General features: G+C 29.7%; 2 protein-coding genes across 2 annotated transcripts in view; one reads left to right on the plus strand and one right to left on the minus strand.

Annotated features, from left to right (window-relative positions):
• The window catches only part of LOC130445797 (all trans-polyprenyl-diphosphate synthase PDSS1), a 42926-nt gene extending 23900 nt beyond the window's left edge, over positions 1 to 19026 (plus strand). Inside the window, exons 5-8 of the mRNA XM_056781679.1 lie at positions 11669 to 11758; positions 12162 to 12293; positions 15431 to 15625; positions 16454 to 19026. Of these exons, the coding sequence (XP_056637657.1) occupies positions 11669 to 11758; positions 12162 to 12293; positions 15431 to 15625; positions 16454 to 16675 (639 nt within the window). The 3' untranslated portion in view covers positions 16676 to 19026. The remainder of the gene's footprint in view (positions 1 to 11668; positions 11759 to 12161; positions 12294 to 15430; positions 15626 to 16453) is intronic.
• A 146-nt stretch (positions 19027 to 19172) lies between these two features.
• On the minus strand, positions 19173 to 21522 carry LOC130445804 (uncharacterized). The gene is made up of 3 exons (XM_056781688.1): positions 20896 to 21522; positions 20551 to 20731; positions 19173 to 19685 (listed from the first exon to the last, which is right to left on the minus strand). Exons 1-3 carry the CDS (start codon positions 20934 to 20936, stop codon positions 19578 to 19580), a joined length of 330 nt encoding a protein of 109 aa, XP_056637666.1. The 5' UTR covers positions 20937 to 21522; the 3' UTR covers positions 19173 to 19577.
• Between the last annotated feature and the right edge of the window lie 414 nt (positions 21523 to 21936).

Genomic DNA, 21936 nt, shown 5'->3' on the forward strand with positions numbered 1-21936 from the left:
GCTGTGCTCCATCTTGTAAATGCCACGTTTTTTGCTTAAATTCTTAAATTTACGTCTTCTGAGAACTCTGACGAATAATTCTTATTGTACTATATCCGTGATTAATAACGGATCCAAACGTTTATCTCGACAGTTTATAATACAAAGAATACGAGGTTAGCTACTCGATTTTTGAAATATGGCAACGCTGGTGTTAATATGTCAAATCTGACGTCTAGGGTCGCGTTTTTTGCTTAAATTCTTAAATTTACGTCTTCCGAGAACTCTAACGAATAATACTTCTTCTTTTACCATATTCCTGGTTAACAATGGATTCAAACGTTTATCTCGAGAGTTTTTAATACAAATAATACGAGGTTAGCTACTCGATTTTTGAGATATGGCAACGCTGATGTTAATACGTCAAAACTGACGTCTAGGGTCACGTTTTTTGCTTAAATTCTTAAATTTACGTTTTTCGAGAACTCTAACGAATAATACTTCTTCTTTTACCATATTCCTGGTTAATAACGGATCCAAACGTTTATCTCGAGAGTTTTTAATACAAATAATACGAGGTTAGCTACTCGATTTTTGAGATATGGCAACGCTGATGTTAATACGTCAAAACTGACGTCTAGGGTCACGTTTTTTGCTTAAATTCTTAAATTTACGTTTTTCGAGAACTCTAACGAATAATACTTCTTCTTTTACCATATTCCTGGTTAACAATGGATTCAAACGTCTATCTCGAGAGTCTATACTGGCCAGAATACGAGGTTAGCTACTCGATTTTTGAGATATGGCAACGCTGATGTGAATATGTCAAATCTGACATTGCGATTATAAATCTTGACATTTTTAATGGTGAACGTACTCAGAACGTGGAGCTACGAGTGGTATTCGGATTAAACCAAAAGCAGTGCGCCGATCAACTTTTTTCGCTGGTTTTCCGAATTGACTCGTGGTCGTATTCACTACAGAACGAATTTCGTGATGGTCGTTCAAAATCGCATGATGTGACGTATCGAGAGATTGAGACATACTTGGGCATAAGGTCCACTCGTATATATTCAGTATTGCATGAAAATTCGTGGATCGATGTATATGAAGAAACTTAACAACAATCGACTGTATGGATCTTTCAAGACGAGCCAAATTCAATAAAATTTCCCCACAGTTCCATTAGAGCAACGTGGTTAGAGTTCAACTCTAAATGTTTGTTTGCTAGTAGTTTGCGAAAATTTGAGAAACCAAACGCAGAAAACGAAAATACGAGCTTTCACACATGAATTCAAACGAAAACGGTTTTTGATAGTCAAAACATCGAATTGATGGGCCATTCGACGTACAGTCTTTGTTTGGCACCCAATGATTTCTTTTTAATCCCGCATATCAAAAATAAATTACGAAATCAACGTTTTTCTACACCTGAAGAAGCAGTTGATGCGTTGAAATCACATTTTTTTAACTTGAGTCGTCTTGTTTAGTAGAAAAAGTACCATTCTAATTACCGCAATGACCTTAGTCCTTCTTATTTATTAGATTTAACGATCACCTGGAAGGATGAACGATTTTATTGAATTTTACTAAGGAAAATACAAGAAATAGCAGTTTATGTAGCTTGTAACTTAAGGTTTCAAACACTCGATACATTCGTAATGAGTAATGTCAATTTTTTTTTGGACATTTAGTATACAAAAGTATTTCAAAAGATTTCTTCGAGTCTTTCGAATGTGACAAATTAATTTTGAAAGATTCCGTATGCGTGAACCTTGCAAAAAACTTTCATTTGACGACATCACTATCAGTTGAATTTTAATGAAATCTCACTATAATTTGTACTCGGACTACGTGTGTCTGTCGTTGAAATTTTTTCACGTGCTCATCTATTTTCATCATATTTGACCAACTTAAAAGGATAGTAGTCGTGACGTAATAACGTTTAATTTCGGATCGACGGATTTAACTTTCGCGTGATTTTTGGATGTATACAATAAGCAAACTTTTGAAATACGAAAACGGTATAGAGAAAATCCTAATACTGGATATTTCGCTCATACAAATGCCAATTTTATTTTTAAATCGACAACCAAATTTACTTCAATATTTATAATATAAAACTGCGTAATACATCGTACAATTGGCGAACTTCACGTGTCGCCAGATGGCGTTGAATTTGGCTTCTATAGCAGTAAATAAAACAATATATTGTAAAGGTGTTTAGTTTTATTGTGTATTTAATACTATTTTATTTATTTTTATCATTTCCGTAACTTCCTAAACGTGTTTGTGTGGTTAGAACAATTGACTATTTTTAACATCATTGAATATAATGGAGTCCCCTCGTTTTTTGGCTCTAGAAAATTGAAAAATTATTCGATTTCGATGATTTTTTTTTTCAAAATCTTCGCTTTTACGGCAGATTTATGAAAGAAACATATGGGAAATAAATAACCTGGAGATTTCATATAGATTTATGACTTTAAATGTGATAATAAACGCATTTCTTCGCATTTAGTCGTTCATAACTTTTTTACAAAGCGTCAAACGCAGTTGATATATTTTTTTTGTTAATCTACACAACATTTTGGAAAAAAAATGAATGAAAAATGTTTGTTTATTCATTTTCAACTCAGTTAAAGATTTCATATGGTTTTCTGACTTTAAATGTCATCATAAACGCTCAGGAAAATCGAAAAATCATTCGATTTCGACGATTTTATTTCAAAAATCTTCGTTTTTACGGCGGATTTATGTGAATAAATATAGGACTTATCTCATTCGAAGATTTTATATGGTTTTATGACTTTAAATGTGATTATAAACGCATTTATTCGCATATAATCGTTCATAACTTTTTTACAAAGCATCAAACGCAGTTGATATATTTTTTTTGTTAATCTACACAAAAAAACCAACATTTTGGAAAAAAAATGAATGAAAAATGTTTGTTTATTCATTTTCAACTCACTTAAAGATTTCATATGGTTTTCTGACTTTAAATGTCATCATAAATGCTCTAGAAAATCGAAAAATCATCCGATTTCGACTATTTTATTTCAAAAATCTTCGTTTTTATGGCGGATTTATGTGAAAAAATATAGGACTTATCTCATTCGAAGATTTTATATGGTTTTATGACTTTAAATGTGATTGTAAACGCATTTATTCTCATATAATCGTTCATAAATCGAATAATCATCCGATTTTAACGATTTTATTTCAAAAATCTTCGTTTTTATGGCGGATTTATGTGAAAAAATATAGGACTTATGTCACCTGGAGATTTCATATAGATTTATGACTTTAAATGTAATCATAAATGCTCTAGAAAATCGAATAATCATCCGATTTCGACGATTTTATTTCAAAAATCTTCGTTTTTACGGCGGATTTATGTGAAAAAATATAGGACTTATGTCACCTGGAGATTTCATATAGATTTATGACTTTAAATGTGATTATAAACGCATTTCTTCGCATTTAGTCGTTCATAACTTTTTTACAAAGCATCAAAAGCAGTTGATATATTTTTTTTGTTAATCTACACAAAAAAACCAACATTTTGGAAAAAAAATGAATGAAAAATGTTTGTTTATTCATTTTCAACTCACTTAAAGATTTCATATGGTTTTCTGACTTTAAATGTCATCATAAATGCTCTAGAAAATCGAAAAATCATCCGATTTCGACTATTTTATTTCAAAAATCTTCGTTTTTATGGCGGATTTATGTGAAAAAATATAGGACTTATCTCATTCGAAGATTTTATATGGTTTTATGACTTTAAATGTGATTGTAAACGCATTTATTCTCATATAATCGTTCATAAATCGAATAATCATCCGATTTTAACGATTTTATTTCAAAAATCTTCGTTTTTATGGCGGATTTATGTGAAAAAATATAGGACTTATGTCACCTGGAGATTTCATATAGATTTATGACTTTAAATGTAATCATAAATGCTCTAGAAAATCGAATAATCATCCGATTTCGACGATTTTATTTCAAAAATCTTCGTTTTTACGGCGGATTTATGTGAAAAAATATAGGACTTATGTCACCTGGAGATTTCATATAGATTTATGACTTTAAATGTGATTATAAACGCATTTCTTCGCATTTAGTCGTTCATAACTTTTTTACAAAGCATCAAAAGCAGTTGATATATTTTTTTTGTTAATCTACACAAAAAAACCAACATTTTGGAAAAAAAATGAATGAAAAATGTTTGTTTATTCATTTTCAACTCACTTAAAGATTTCATATGGTTTTCTGACTTTAAATGTCATCATAAATGCTCTAGAAAATCGAAAAATCATCCGATTTCGACTATTTTATTTCAAAAATCTTCGTTTTTATGGCGGATTTATGTGAAAAAATATAGGACTTATCTCATTCGAAGATTTTATATGGTTTTATGACTTTAAATGTGATTGTAAACGCATTTATTCTCATATAATCGTTCATAAATCGAATAATCATCCGATTTTAACGATTTTATTTCAAAAATCTTCGTTTTTACGGCGGATTTATGTGAAAAAATATAGGACTTATGTCACCTGGAGATTTCATATAGATTTATGACTTTAAATGTAATCATAATTGCTCTAGAAAATCGAATAATCATCCGATTTCGACGATTTTATTTCAAAAATCTTCGTTTTTACGGCGGATTTATGTGAAAAAATATAGGACTTATGTCACCTGGAGATTTTATATAGATTTATGACTTTAAATGTCATCATAAATGCTCTAGAAAATCGAAAAATCATCCGATTTCGACTATTTTATTTCAAAAATCTTCATTTTTACGGCGGATTTATGTGAAAAAATATAGGACTTATCTCACTCGAAGATTTTATATGGTTTTATGACTTTAAATGTGATTATAAACGCATTTATTCGCATATAATCATTCATAAATCGAATAATCATCCGATTTCGACGAATTTTTTTCAAAAATCTTCGTTTTTACGGCAAATTTATGTAAAAAGATCATAAATATCATAAATGCACTTCTTGAGATGGAATCGTTTATAACTTTTGTGCTAAGAATCGACGAAGTCCATATTTTTTTGTTAATCTACAAAAAAAAACGATTATTTTGAAAAATAAAAATTAAATAATAATGTTTACGTTTTGAAAATCAACTTTTATTGTTAATAATGGTACATAAAATTTATGTATTTAGTGAAATTATACTTATTTCTTTGGTATACACAAAAAATTAATATTTACAAAAAAAATTATGTACAACTGATGAATCTTGAATGTTAAGTAACTTAAAATAATACTTATGACTTCAAAATTTGATATTTTCATGTTTAATGGCAAAAAAATATAATTTATTTGTATTTCAAACAAAAAATGGATAAAATTTCCAATGAATGATCTCAAAATAACAAAATAAAGGAAATTATCTGTGTATTATATTAAAAAAAAAACATTTAAAGCCTTACAACTAATATAAGTATTTTTATTCCCATAATTTTTTTCGTAAATCGATTTTTCGATTTTCTAGAACCACGAAAGTATAAATTTACGGAAAAAATTATAGTACAGACGTCAGTTCTAACTTCCCTGGTTCACGAGATAAAAATTAATCTGAATGTGTAGTTAAAGATTAGAAATGCGTTTGTTCTTATGGATGCCTTCCCTGCCCAGCTACAATGGAATTTAAAAATTCGGTGAAGGCGCTTATTTTTTATGAATGACGGAATTCGTTTCATCTCAAGTTTTTATAGCAGGCGGTTTATTTACATTGTTTCTTTTGAATAATTTCTAGGAAGGTCTATTTATTTGTTTTGCCTATTTAATTTTCTAGAAGTTTCGAGAATTATATTTGGGATATATAAATAAGTTTAAATTCCTTTAATTTCTTATTTCTTAGAACTTTTGGTATATTAATGCTTCGAAATGTTCTTGATTTTAGGTTTCTTCTGTTTTAAAATTAGTTTTTTTCATAATTTTTAAAAATTTTAAAACAAAATAGACCTAAAATCAAGAACATTTAGATGCAATAAATAAGTTTATTGAGCGCAGTTGAGTTAATCTATACCAAATAGTCGTAGTGAACAGTAATCGAAAAATTTAAATAAATTATTTAAGTGATAGTGATAAGTGAATAGTTAAGTGTTTAAATAAATTAACAACGTAAAAGACATTCTACGAAAAACATTACATCATCTTACTATGTACATTAGAATTCCAAATAACACTAACTAGTTCGTATTCTGGTTTTATTGTTCACCTCTAGTGAAGTTTGAAAGAAAATCAACAGATGTCGTCGACTTATTGAATTAGTATGAGGTCACTTTTTAACGTTTTTAACGATTAAGTTCTAACTTAATCTAATAGAGTTTGAAACTTAAAACTGGAGGTATACTCCATCAGCGTTCCTTAGGATCTATTAAATAGATTTCACTAAAGTTTAATGTGCACACACAATATCTGCTTCTAAATTAAAAACACTAAACTCAAAGTGATTGATCTTCTTTCTAACCCGAGGAGTTGGATATCCTCTACATTGACGTGATGATGGAACCTTTATACATTATTTTTGACTCATTTTTCGACGTCCTGATGCAACAGTGTTCATTTCCAGTTCACTATTGCTAATTTACTAAGTGGCATCTAGTATGAAATTATTATTTTCGTTAATAATAAATTTGATAGCTCGAAGACAATTACATTAAAAAAATATGTGACTGAAGTGAAAACGTGTTAAAGATTATTGGTTTTGAGAACCACGGCGATTTTGCTGGTGTTTCTGAAAAGGCTGGTTCAGGGAAATCGACTGTGGGATGCGTGCCTTCAGCATTTTCTTATAGAAACCCATGTTGGGTGACGATGTAAATCATGTAAATATTTTACACAGGAAAGAGGATATGGTAAATTTAAATTTACAAACCAGTTTTTGGTTTCATAAAAACAAATCCATTATATACCGCAAATAAATGTATATTTGCTTTCTCTTAAACTATTATATTACATAAGATTTCTGTTTGTAAATTTTCGAAATTATACAACGTCTGCCGTTACCTTTTCTAGTAGTCATATCGGTCTTTGCTAATATGTTTAATAATATACCGGTTTTAAATGATTACGGATTATTTTCTATACCTTCTACATTAGTTAGAGAACACGTTTTGTTTAATACAAAAAATGCGGCGGCCTACAAAATATTATACAGGGATGGGATTTCTTTTTTTCGTACCACAAATTTTGATCGTTACCCAAAAAAAAGCAACTATTCTAACGAAAACTGACTTATATTAACTTTAAGGTTCGATGCTTTCAATATAGGGTAGGGCAGCCCTTTTGACTCCCGATCGATACTAGGCTTTTGGGAAAACTACTATTTTAAGTCTCCAAGAAAAATCTGCTAGTATTCTTTGACTCCGTTTCCCTTGATAGCGTTTCTTTAAGAAAATGTCCTGGTGGAACAAATTTACCGGAAAAAATCCACACGAGTGGATTTAGGAAAATCTATTATATCCCAAAGCTTCAAATGACATTATCAGTTCATTTATTAAGTCTTTGTAATGTTCCGATTTACGCTTTCCTAAAAAATTTTTCACAACGTTTACAAAATTCCGTTTTTCTTCAAAGCTCTTATCCTTTATTGACCTTCAAATGTGCCCTACTCAATTTTTTCCTCTCTGGGTTTGGGGAGTTTCTTTAGTATACGGGTTTTCCAATAAGAGGTGTTATTTTGAACAGCCCGCTATTGCGGTAAATGTCACTTTTGAAGCTGTCATTTTTTGACACTTGACAAGTAGAAACTACTTTATTAATGGAACGATACACGCTTCAACAATGCATTGAAATTATTAAAATTCACTATAATAATGGTGAAAGTTTGGCAGATACGGTTCGGAAAACTTAAACATTTTTGGGTCGACGTGAAGCACCTTCTCGGACCGCAATACAGAAATTGTTGGAAAAATTTGAGCTGTTGGGACAAGTTAGTGATGTGAAGAATAAAATCCGTGCACGTCGCTCAAGAACAACTGAGAATATTGCTACTGTAGCCCAAAGTGTTGAAGAAAACCCAGGGTTGTCCATTCCTCGTCATTCTTTGGAATTAGCCATTCCACAAACGTCATTATATCGTGTTTTGTAAAAAGACTTGGGTCTTAAGGCCTATAAAGTTCAGTTAAACTTCAACAACGTCGTGTCTTTGCTGATCGGGTCCTTGAAATGCATGAAAATGATCCAAAATTTCATCGAAAAATCATCTTAGCTGATGAGGCCTTGGTGGTTACGTCAATAAACAAAATTGTCGAATCTGGGGCTCGGAAAACCCAAGAGTTATTGTTGAAAATCCTCTCCATCCTCAACGCGTGACTGTTTCGTGCGGTTTATAGTCTGGCGGTGTCATTGGACCTTACTTTTTCGAAAATGAGGCTGGAGCAACAGTTACGGTGAATGGATTGCGCTATCGAAAGATGATTAATGATTTTTTATGGCCGGAATTGGATGGTATTGATTTGGACAACGTTTACTTTCAACAAGACGGCGCTACGTGCCACACAAGCAACGAAACCATCGATCTTTTACGGGAAAAATTTCCGGACCGTGTTATCTCTCGAAGAGGTGATCACAATTGACCACCGAGATCTTGTGATTTAACACCTTGCGACTTTTTCCTTTGGGGCCACGTGAAATATAAGGTCTACGCCAACAGTCCAGCATCGATTGAAGACCTCAAAGATGGAATTCGTGAGGCTATCGAGGACATAGGGCAGCCGCTTTGCAATTTTGTTACGGAAAATTTCATGAAAAGGATATGGTCCTGTAAGCGCAGTCGTGGCGGCCATTTGGCTGATGTTGTGTTCCATTATTAACGGCATACCTTCCTCTTTATAATGAAATAAACATCCGATCATTGGCATTTTTCTTTGAATATCAAAATAACACCTCTTATTGGAAAACCCCTTATATACAAATCCATTGCTACAAATATTTTTACCAGACCGATCCTGGAGTGAGTGATTTACGCTCCAGCCAATTGTTTTTAACCCTACTGTCCCATTTGGACACGAAACAACAAAATACCGCCTAACCAAGCTGTGATCCAAGCAAAAGTTAATTTAAAATTGGAAAGTTCAGATGATCCTAGAAGCAGCTGGCCCAACAAGGAAAACACAAAAATTTTGGAACAAAGTATATTTATTTTTCAACGTACTGTCCTTTTAGCTCCTTACACAGAAAATAATCTGATGGTGCTGAATCTGGCGATTAGGGTGCTTCCAGTTTTCTCTACTCTGAGTGGTTGCTACCCAGTTTGTCCGTATTCTTAATATCGCCAGTCCATCTCGTAGGGGGTCTTCCTGGATTTCGTCTGTCTGTTCTCATGAGTGCATGAGTTAGCAATTCATTAATTTTGCCTATTACAACAACAAATGTTGAGCTGGTGCATGGTCTTTATGAAACAACACTTTCTTCTTAGCCAAATGCGTCCGTTTTTACTTGATTTATTCGCTCAAACGTTGCATAATAATCGCCGTTGATAGTTTTTCTATAAAAACCGACGCTATGACTTTGCCTGCAGATGAAACAGCCTTTGCCCTCTTCAGAGCCGGTTCTCCCAATTCAATTAACTAATTCTTTTGTTTTGGGTGTAATCTGATAGACCCATGTTTCATCCACGGTTATGAAACGACACAAAAATTATCAAACACTCGATGGAATCATCTTCACGACTCAGTTTTTGTTCCATTGTGAACAAACGCGGCACGCATCTTGCCCACACCTTTTTCATGTCCAAATTTTCAGTTAATATGCGATGTACCATACTACTATGTCTGCTAGTTCGCGTTCTTCCAGTCGACGATCATTCAGTACCACTTAGTGGATTGTCTTCAACATCTTTGGAGTCGTCACCTCATTTGGTCGACCAATGCGGTGATGGTTCAGCCTCGTTTAAACTCTGCTACCCAATATTTTACTGGGGAGGAGTCTCACCCCGAGTTTTTGATGAACGAATTACAAGGTTGATTTTTTTATGTACTCATAGGAAGGCGGAATATGGACGGTTTGCGAACCGACATATTTGTAAAATATGCATATATATGTAAAATTTTGAATCTTGAATCGATACTGTTTGTGTGTTTCAATTCCCTTCACACATTACTAGTTTTATATAATTTTCTTCTCGATTGCGTATAGTAATAAATATATTTTAGTTATTGGGGAGTGGCAGTTTCTTCTGTTTTGTGAAGGTTATATTCATATTATCGAAAGAAGTCTATATTGACATACTTATTTCTATCTTTAAGATAATTTAATATTCATTGTTTGGTATTGACTTTTACATAAAATGACTCTATCCTTAAGCGTCCATAATATATATCGTTTTTTGTTTTTCCATAAAAATTTTTATCTCAAAAAAAAAACCGAAATACTTGCTTTTTATACAGCGACATGAAATAGAGGTTATGTTAGATACTTTACAATTTTTATCGCAAAGATAAACGCTAATAACAAATTGCCTGTGGATCGAAACTCTTTAAAAGAAAACCAACAAAAATATTCTGCATACAAGGTTGCAAATTATTAAAATTTGTTTTTTTATAACAAAAAATTAATATTCTTTAATGATAAAAACATTTATTCCGCGTGATTATGTTGTATGAAGACTTATTACATTCAAAACAGGTGTGCTCCATTAGATCTCGTTGTTTCCACTAAGTACATTCATATTTGTACTAATTTTTTTGGAAACAAACTTGGAAAACTTTAGAAAAACAGATTTGTGTTATAGTTTCGAAATCGTTGAAAGTTTTTCTACGCGCAAAGTATTTAGTGGAGGTCGTTAAGTCTTAATGCGGATCATCCGTCTATCCACCTCTGTTAACGACGATAACATCAAAAAAGTTGAGAAAAGGATGCTTGAAAATAGTTGTGTGGACATCCAGTAGAAAGCAGATCATCTCTTATGGACCCACTGAACATATTTTGGTTGAATAATTAGTAAAAACATCGTCGGTTTGAGGTCGCCAAAGAGATATTTAATAGCGTAGCAGAGGACCATACATTCGTCAATTGTATCATCATCATCATCAAATCCTCTTTTGACTGAGATAATAAATACTTGTATTAAGATACGGAAAAAAGTTTATTTTTGGGACAATCCAGGTCAAGTGGTATATGCCTAGTCCTAAAAATCACCCTCGATAGGTTGAATCCCCAATTCCCTAGAAACTTTAATTGTGATTCAAGTGACCGGAATTGGAGGGGTTGTATTAACCGATAACATGCTTGTTTAATTCGATATCTAATTTGTTCGAATAAAAAACAAAATTCCTTATATAGATGAACAATAAATAAACATGTGTATTAACAAATTGATTTTCCTACAATATTCATATCAATTAATTAGATTCAATTTGTTTCCAAATGATAATTACGTACGAATGTCATTCATTAGGATTTATAAACAATTATATTTATTTATAAATCAAGGTAATAATGACCTTGTCACAAATTAGATGCACCGTGAGATTTCATTTAATAATATTGGTGCATAATTATAAATGAAATGTTTGCATTTCAATTATTTATACTCGGAGTTGATTCAAATAGCGTAGGTTAATTTACCTTTTAATTTAATATCGAATGAGAATAACACATTTTAATGTTCTTGACTCATTTTAAATAATTAAATAATTTCTAGGTTACAATGGCGGGTGATTTCATTTTAGCAGTAGCGTCGATGTTGATAGCTAGGTTAAGAAACAATGACGTCACATCCGTTTTAAGTCAGGTAAGTTCCTTATAACGTTATGCAGCTATTGGGCAATTGGTTCTATCATTTGCTTCCTGTTTAATCCGTTGTTTTTTTTCCCAGGTTATTTCCTGTTTCTTTATTCCGTGTCTTTTTGGGTTTGCCTCTTCTTTTTTGTTACGGTTTCTTATATCAACTTAACTGTTTTGTTTCCCCTTCAATCTCATGATGTACCCAGACTATATCAATTGTTTTTGCTCAATTTTTTGCACTTAATTCGCGTCTAATTGTGTCGTTCCTTATTTTATCTAGCCTCTTCGCTACTCAATATTTTAATTTCGTACTTTATTTTTTACTGGTTCAATTTGTTGGTTAGAACCTAGGATTAGCAACCATAGATCAGCCATATCATCAACCATATCTATTTTATTTAATATTTTAGGTTGTAACAGATCTAGTCCAAGGTGAATTTATGCAGTTGGGATCCAAAGAAACAGAAAATGAAAGATTCGCACACTATTTACAAAAAACTTATCGGAAAACAGCATCATTAATTGCCAATTCTTTAAAAGCTGTGAGTATATTCTCCATATATACTTAAATACAAATTAAACTTGAATTAATTTTTATATTGGATATATTCTTCGGATAAAATCTATGCCAGTTACTGTTGGCACATTTTAACTGTTATTTAACTTAACTGTGATGTCCTATTTAACTTGATTGATGTTCATTTTAACTATGATTTAACTTAACTGTGATGTTTGATCCGGGATTTAATTTAACTTTGATGTTTTATTTGTGATTTAACTTTCGGTGATGTTTTATCTTTGATTTAACTTGATTGATGTTCATTTTAATTGTGATTTAACTTAACTGTGATGTTTTATCTGGGATTTAACTTAACTGTGATGTTTTATTTGTGATTTAACTTATCGGTGATGTTTTATCTTCGATTTAACTTGATTGATGTTCATTTTAACTGTGATTTAACTTAACTGTGATGTTTTATCTGGGATTTAAATTAACTGTGATGTTTTATTTGTGATTTAACTTATCGGTGATGTTTTATCTTCGATTCAACTTGATTGATGTTCATTTTAACTATGATTTAACTTAACTGTGATGTTTCATCCGGGATTTAAATTAACTGTGATGTTTTATTTGTGATTTAACTTATCGGTGATGTTTTATCTTCGATTTAACTTGATTGATGTTTATTTTAACTGTGATTTAACTTAACTGTGATGTTTTATCTGGGATTTAACTTAACTATGATGTTTTATTTGTGATTTAACTTATCGGTGATGTTTTATCTTCGATTCAACTTGATTGATGTTCATTTTAACTATGATTTAACTTAACTGTGATGTTTGATCCGGGATTTAATTTAACTTTGATGTTTTATTTGTGATTTAACTTTCGGTGATGTTTTATCTTCGATTTAACTTGATTGATGTTCATTTTAATTGTGATTTAACTTAACTGTGATGTTTGATCCGGGATTTAATTTAACTTTGATGTTTTATTTGTGATTTAACTTTCGGTGATGTTTTATCTTTGATTTAACTTGATTGATGTTCATTTTAATTGTGATTTAACTTAACTGTGATGTTTTATCTGGGATTTAACTTAACTGTGATGTTTTATTTGTGATTTAACTTATCGGTGATGTTTTATCTTCGATTTAACTTGATTGATGTTCATTTTAACTGTGATTTAACTTAACTGTGATGTTTTATCTGGGATTTAAATTAACTGTGATGTTTTATTTGTGATTTAACTTATCGGTGATGTTTTATCTTCGATTCAACTTGATTGATGTTCATTTTAACTATGATTTAACTTAACTGTGATGTTTCATCCGGGATTTAAATTAACTGTGATGTTTTATTTGTGATTTAACTTATCGGTGATGTTTTATCTTCGATTTAACTTGATTGATGTTTATTTTAACTGTGATTTAACTTAACTGTGATGTTTTATCTGGGATTTAACTTAACTATGATGTTTTATTTGTGATTTAACTTATCGGTGATGTTTTATCTTCGATTCAACTTGATTGATGTTCATTTTAACTATGATTTAACTTAACTGTGATGTTTGATCCGGGATTTAATTTAACTTTGATGTTTTATTTGTGATTTAACTTTCGGTGATGTTTTATCTTCGATTTAACTTGATTGATGTTCATTTTAATTGTGATTTAACTTAACTGTGATGTTTTATCTGGGATTTAACTTAACTGTGATGTTTTATTTGTGATTTAACTTATCGGTGATGTTTTATCTTCGATTTAACTTGATTGAAGTTCATTTTAACTGTGATTTAACTTAACTGTGATGTTTCATCCGGGATTTAATTTAACTGTGATGTTTTATTTGTGATTTACCTTATCGGTGATGTTTTATCTTCGATTTAACTTGATTGAAGTTCATTTTAACTATGATTTAACTTAACTGTGATGTTTGATCCGGGATTTAATTTAACTTTGATGTTTTATTTGTGATTTAACTTTCGGTGATGTTTTATCTTTGATTTAACTTGATTGATGTTCATTTTAACTATGATTTAACTTAACTGTGATGTTTGATCCGGGATTTAATTTAACTTTGATGTTTTATTTGTGATTTAACTTTCGGTGATGTTTTATCTTTGATTTAACTTGATTGATGTTCATTTTAATTGTGATTTAACTTAACTGTGATGTTTTATCTGGGATTTAACTTAACTGTGATGTTTTATTTGTGATTTAACTTATCGGTGATGTTTTATCTTCGATTTAACTTGATTGATGTTCATTTTAACTATGATTTAACTTAACTGTGATGTTTGATCCGGGATTTAATTTAACTTTGATGTTTTATTTGTGATTTAACTTTCGGTGATGTTTTATCTTTGATTTAACTTGATTGATGTTCATTTTAACTATGATTTAACTTAACTGTGATGTTTGATCCGGGATTTAATTTAACTTTGATGTTTTATTTGTGATTTAACTTATCGGTGATGTTTTATCTTCGATTTAACTTGATTGATGTTTATTTTAACTGTGATTTAACTTAACTGTGATGTTTTATCTTCGATTCAACTTAATTGAAGTTCATTTTAACTGTGATTTAACTTAACTGTGATGTTTCATCCGGGATTTAATTTAACTGTGATGTTTTATTTGTGATTTAACTTATCGGTGATGTTTTATCTTCGATTTAACTTAATTGATGTTTATTTTACCTGCGATTCAACTTAACTGTGATTTTTTAGCTGTCATTTAACTTATCTTATGTTTATTTTAACTGTGATCTAACCTAACTGTGATGTTTTATCTGGGATTTAACTTAATTGTGATTTAACTTATCGATGATGTTTTATCTATGATTTAAATTAATTAATGTTTATTTTTAATTTAATTGATGTTTATTTTAACTGTGATGGTTTATTTGTAATTATTATTATTATTATTATAATTATATTATAATTAAAAGTTTCCATAAACTTTTAAGAGAAACGTCGTCAATGAAATGTAACAAATTTGATGTTTATAGATAGTGGTTTTTGTAACTTAAAAAAATTATTTAATAATCTCGTTCATACGAACAACTCTGGTATCTACCCTTAGAAAAAACTTGGGAGATAAAATTACATTTAATACCTTTTGTTTGTGACCGAAGAGAGTTTATATACCTATACATGTATACGCTTAATTCCCAGGTTGCAATTTTGGCAGACGCCGATGAAAAACTAACAGACATTTCGTATCAATATGGAAGAAATCTAGGACTTGCTTTTCAATTAGTAGACGATCTTCTCGACTTTGTATCTTCTTCTGAAGCTATGGGTAAACCTACAGCTGCAGATTTGAAATTAGGTTTGGCAACTGCACCTGTATTGTTTGCTTGCGAAAAGGTAAATCAAACAAATATTCTAACATTTTGTAACATATAATATTTAAATAATTTTCGTGGGTTTCTTTGTCCTAAAATTTTACCTCTTAACTGATTCTTGTAGTATGAAAATATAATAAAATTTAGTTTAAATGGAATTTTTCAACACTAATTTTGGTAATTATCAAATATCCAACAATTATGAATCAATTTGAGGTAAATAAAGTTGAAAAATAAATATTTACTTCGTTTCTTTGGATATTAGAATACAGGGTGTCCCATATGTTCTTTAGATCGAAAAAACAATTATGTACACTATGAATTTTTATTAGAAGGATTATTTTTTTACGAATCACTTTATCCACAATTTCGTTCTTGACATTTTTCATCCATCTGATATTTCCAGTGGCGTACCAAGGTCTAGTGGCACCTGGAGCGGGATATTATCTTGTCACCCCCTCAGAAATGAATTTGAGCATATTTTCTAGTTCAAATTCCGCCCACAAAAATTTTTTTAAATTACGGACTTGTCACTGTTAAAACACGGTGTTGATAATTCATTCATGGATAAATTTCGAGCTGCTTGATTTAAATTTTCGAATAAACTAAATTTTGACTGGTTAATCAAAACTCGTTCTCTAGTAACCAACCTGATATCTGTCACTTGGTCTTTGTTAAACTTGAAACTTTCTTTTTCTAACTTTGCCTTAAGCAAATTCAGAAATCGATTTCTTCCTTTCTCAAAGGACATATGGAACACCTTGTACAGCAATTGTACAAAAACTATTTCTCATTAAAAACCATATAGAACGGAAAAACGATTAGGTATTAATAAAAATGTTTTGTCTAGTATCCCGAATTGAATCCTATGATAATGAGAAGGTTTCAAGAGCCTGGTGATGTAGAAAAAGCTTTCGAACTAGTTCACAAATCGAGAGGATTGGAACAAACACAATTTTTGGCACGTCAACATTGTCAAGAGTCAGTGAGACTTGCCAATCTCCTACAAGAAAGTCCCTTTCAAAAAGGTTTAATAGTGACTGCGGATTATGTTTTAAATCGTATGAAATAGCGTAAAAATATTTTAGTTCTAGATTAGGTAGATGATTGTAGTTATGAAATTATAATTAGATGGATTTGTGGGGTATTACTGAAACATTTTTCCATTCGGTTCAGTGACTATATCGAAATTGTTTGACCGAAAAAAAAAATATTGAAATTAAAACAAAAATTATAGGAAACCGAAATTCAATATTTCGAAAATGTATTCTGCCGTTCTTCAAACGAGAAAACAACTACTTTCCTGGCTAACGCCTCGACGAATATTTAATTCCATTAAAATTGAATCAAACTTGTTATCCCCTTCATAATCACACCTAAAATATCGTAATTTAAAAAAAAATATCAATATACTCTTAGATATTAATTATTATACTTATCGATAATTAAATTTGAATTCTCCCATATCGTTCTTTTGTATTATAAACCTTTTCTTTTTAAATTAACTTTATTTTAAATGTATCTATTGCTCAATTGATATTACTAATAAATCTATACACAATTTAACACGAAACAAATATATAAGTACATTCTAATTAACTTTAGATTTAGTTAAATTATATATTTTAATACTTTATATTTCAGAAAATGTAAATAAAAATGACAAGATTTCAAAAAATATAAATTTTCACTAAAATTTATGAAAAAACACTCATAATCCTTAACCTTTTTACTGTGAAATTCAAAGTATTCTTCATTTTTCGTTTTGTATTATCCAGCTTCATTCCGATTTATTACTAACATCTCTACCTCGTCCTAATTTATCCCTGACACTTCTATCTCATTATTCCTTCTGCCTTGTTCCAATTCATCATATTATTTATTCCTCATTCCAAATTGTCCTTAACACTTCTATATTATATTTATTAAACTCATTTTGAGTATCGGTTTAATATTTAATCCAAATAGAAAAATAAGTTTCAATTTGGAGTATTGTTAAGTTTTTTTTATTAGTATTGGTTTAATCAGTTTCATTCTTCTCATTAACTCATTAATCACTTTTTTATTTTCTCTTCTATTTCATTTAAATATAAATATTTGAAAGTGTATGTCTTCAAAAATGTCTTTTGAATTTACACACTTTATAAATTTGACCAGGTTATTAAAAGAATTTTAAAAAAATTAATTATATGGATGAAGAACTCTCTCACCGCTAGTTGTAGTGGCAAATAAGGAGGAAGAGGAGGAAATGGGACAATAAAACATATAGGGTGAGGCATCTTTCTGTACTGAAAGACTACCAATACTCAATATGACTAAGTGACAGCCGAAGAATATTTGAAATACCATAAAGGTTTCAAATTTTTTTTGTTTTTAAAGTTATTTATGAATGTTACCTGATGTACAGGGTATACCATGATTTTTTAAAAAAAAAATAAAAATGATAAAAAATTTGGTAGTTTTAGGTAATTTTTAGTTTTTCAGTTGAAAAAACTCACTTCCTATGAAATCTAAAATCCCTCAAAACATATAAAAAGGTCTAAAAACTGAAAAGTTGAAGAACATTTTTTACATGACTGGGCATTTTTTTGAAAAAAAAATTGTGTATATAAACAATTCAAATAACTCAAAACTGAAAACCTTTAGATGTATGATGTTCCAAATAAAGTTATATTGAAATTAATTATTACAAATTCCAAAAATGCATCAAAAACTTACGTTTCATTAAAAAAAAAACAAAGTTGGAAAACCATAGATAACTGAAAATACAATTTTTACAATATACATTTCGACTTATTTCATTGTGGTACACCCTGTATGAAAACATTGTTATATTTTTCAACGATAATTGGATGAAAAGACGTTGATTGTATTTTTTACATTACAAAGTATATTTATACAACTTGCACCATATATTTGTGTATAAATGTACAGACATAATATTATATATTGATAATAATAAAATAAATTTTATTGACTTAAATTATTGTTACCTTCCTTAAAGCTCCTGTACTAATTACAATAAAAATTTTTCGATTGTTACTTTGACTATACATTATATAGTAGGAACAATGTGGTCCTTTGTATATTTCTGCTATGATGCATTAAAATTAAATTGCAATTTCTACTATTAATTGTAGGTAAGAAACAAAAAAACTTCTTAAAGAATGTAATATTTCAATAAGTAGACAATTTGTAACAAATTTTCTGTAAAATTCATCTTTTTATGAATGAATACCCCTACAAGTTTATTTTTTCAATTACAAAGTGTTCTTAAATAGATGCACTCTTATGTAAAGTGTAATTGTATAGTAGCTTTGGATAACTTTGTTGTTGTTTACTTCACACTTATAATTGTGTATATATATTGGTAATTATCTTATTGTTTACAGATTAATTAAAAAAATATATTTTATAGCAATACTCAACATTTAATTTTTTCCTATCTCATCCTTAAGCCCTCATTTTACTTATTATGGTACTTTCGGATCAATTTGAAATACGAAATAATGGGGAAATGCTGAAAGTTTCGAAAATGTTATTTTTCGAATCCCTAAAATGTTTTGGGACTAAAAAGTGGATCATATTTGTATTATTGAATCTTAATTCTGGATATGATATCATCTCAACAAATAATGAAAAATTAGATATCACACATCCCTTCAAAAACGTTATTGAAAACAAAGAAACGAACATACAAATTTAAACTTTAGATATCAACATAGCTTACAAAAGATTAAGATTGAATGGAGTAGATGAAGAATGAGGGAAAATATGAAAACTGAAATGAACTCAATTCTCCAGTATTATATCAATGGTAGGAAGACTAATGAAATAAGTTATGGTGCGGTAATTTACAGATTTTGTCATGTATTTGATTATTTATCAATATTTGGTTGATAACAGTGTCCTGTTCTTGGAAGATCATATAGGATTTGTGTAATAATTTCAAGTACAAATCTAATATTTAATAATTAAGTTAAAAATACATAAAATGGTTTTTGAAGGAACTCAATCTGTCCAATTTCAGATTCAGGTACATTTTCTTTGTGTAACAGTTTAGGCAGTTCTTTGTTAAGTACCTAAAATAAAAAAAAATATTAACAATATTAACAACTATATTAAATGAATTTAGTTTGCAATGTGAAATAATAATTATTAAGTATAGAAAATTATTGAAGTAAAACATTGTTTTACAATGTTTATAAGCAAGTTAATTTTTCAACACTTCCGTTAATGTGAACATTCCCAAATCAAATCAAAACATTAAGTAAATGAATCACCTTGTTGAAGTGAACATTCCCAAAATTATCAATAACTTTAATTCAAGCATTAAAAGGAAACTTCATTGTGTTGAACATAATTTATGAAGACACTAAGTAGAAATGAAAACATTGTTTAACGTCAAATTTATCTTTTTTGATAAGAAAACAGATTGAGTCCTACTTCCATAATATTTATATCCCATAAGGATCAAGTTTAGGATTGTTACTACTTACAATATGTTTTAATAATTTATCGTTTATGCAAGAAAATTAAAAATTACCATTAAACTATAAAATTAAATTACTTGCTGAAAGACATTGAAATGGTACTTGTGGTTCATGCTAAAAATTTACAGTAAATTCTAAGCAAAATTGAACTCACCAACTTTTAACTTCTTAGTTTAATTCCTCAATTTTGTGAGGTTATGAGCATAGAATACGTCAAGTCTGTATTGGTTAGGTTATTGTTTTGTTTACATCTTTAATTTTAAAAATATTGTTATAATTAATTTACTGCATCAACCAAAAAATTAACAACAAGAAAGTTTAGTTTAATGTTAATTTTAATTTTGGCTGCACAAACCAAGCTTTAGAGAAAACGTGTCAACTAAATTAATAAACCGTTAATTTACACTTTATTAGATATAATGTACCTTCCATTACATGAATAAATAATGTTTACCTGTGTTCTATTAAGTAGTTCACGGCATTTGCAGTTTCTTTTCCTTCTGCGCCTTTGTCTTTTATGAAAACTTGATTTAATTGATGTGAAAAGTGTTGAAGGTGTTGTTAAATTTTGATTATCAACTTGTACATTCGTAGTTTTATTATCACTTATATTTACAAATGCTTCAAGAGCTACTCTAAAATACACGCTGATGTTAAAGAGAATAATAAAACACACCAACAAAAAAGTAGAAAATACTCTGATAGACTTTTCATCATTACTATACTAGCATTCACAGTAAAACTATCTTACAAGCGATACGATTAAGATATTTTCTTATTTATTGAAGGTAAATTGTACCTAAGCACACATTTTGAGTCGATATGCAGCCTGCGTAACATATGAAGGGTACATTTCACTAATACCCACGTCCCAGGAATGCAGAAGTTTCCATTTTCAGTAAAGTAAAAAATATAGTATCTTGGTGAAAACGTCTACTTTAGAATACATAATTATTTCCATAAAATTGAAGTGGAATTTAATTTAATATAGATTCAGATGAACTTATGGTTGCATTTTTACATACACACCAATAAAATCAAAAGAAACTTATTTCTTTTTCAAATCACTAATCAGTTTGCAATGAGTAATCAACTTGTACATGAATGGTGAATTCCAGTCGATTGACGACCGGTTTAAATAAAACTGAACTCAAATCACCCGCCTCTCAAAGGTCTCATTGGACGAAGCTTATGTTGTTTTCAATCTGATTTTTACAACACGTTTTTTTCACTTCAATAGGTTAATAATTCGTCCTAGTTAAATTACTGTCTTCATTTTATTTATTTTTCTTTGTTTCTTGGAACTATATTTGTTATTTGGCCTTGGTAATTGGTTTCGCAGGCTTGCACTACTCCAAACAAAGGAGTCCCGATAAATTGAGGTTAAAATTGAGGTTATAAGCGCATGAATGATCTACGTCTTCCTGTCGAGTAGGTCTCTGCTCTAATTGAGATTATGCTGAAGAACTCCGAGGCAGTGTTGCCACATTTTGAAAGCTGAATGTAAACATTGAACTAGAAAATGTACTAGATTGTACCAACTTCAAACAAATTTAATAAAATTATAAAAAGATGTATAAACATAAGTTTAAATTAATTTTTTTTTCCAAAAATGTTATAGACTGTGTCAATTATTATTTTAAGGATGAAAAATATATATAAAGTTTACCGATAAAATTAGCAATGCAGTACAAGAATCTCACGATCTAAATATAAATCAACTTCGCTCTGTTTTCTAATTATTGTTACAATCTAGTACAATTTCTAGTTTATTTTATTAAACGAAAATATAAAATAATTTTATATTTGCGAACGCAGGGAAAATGTATTAGAAAAAAGG

Source organism: Diorhabda sublineata, chromosome 6 (genome assembly GCF_026230105.1).
Source record: "Diorhabda sublineata isolate icDioSubl1.1 chromosome 6, icDioSubl1.1, whole genome shotgun sequence".
NCBI classification, from domain to species: domain Eukaryota; kingdom Metazoa; phylum Arthropoda; class Insecta; order Coleoptera; family Chrysomelidae; genus Diorhabda; species Diorhabda sublineata.

Bases quoted from the DNA above. Each gene is read 5' to 3' on its own strand.
- LOC130445804 (XM_056781688.1), bottom strand. From the start codon at position 20,936: ATGTTACGCAGGCTGCATATCGACTCAAAATGTGTGCTTAG. The intron at 20,732-20,895 runs GTACAATTTACC...CGTGTATTTTAG, and splicing joins GACTCAAAATGTGTGCTTAG to AGTAGCTCTTGAAGCATTTG. The intron at 19,686-20,550 runs GTAAACATTATT...TTTTTATTTTAG, and splicing joins AACTACTTAATAGAACACAG to GTACTTAACAAAGAACTGCC.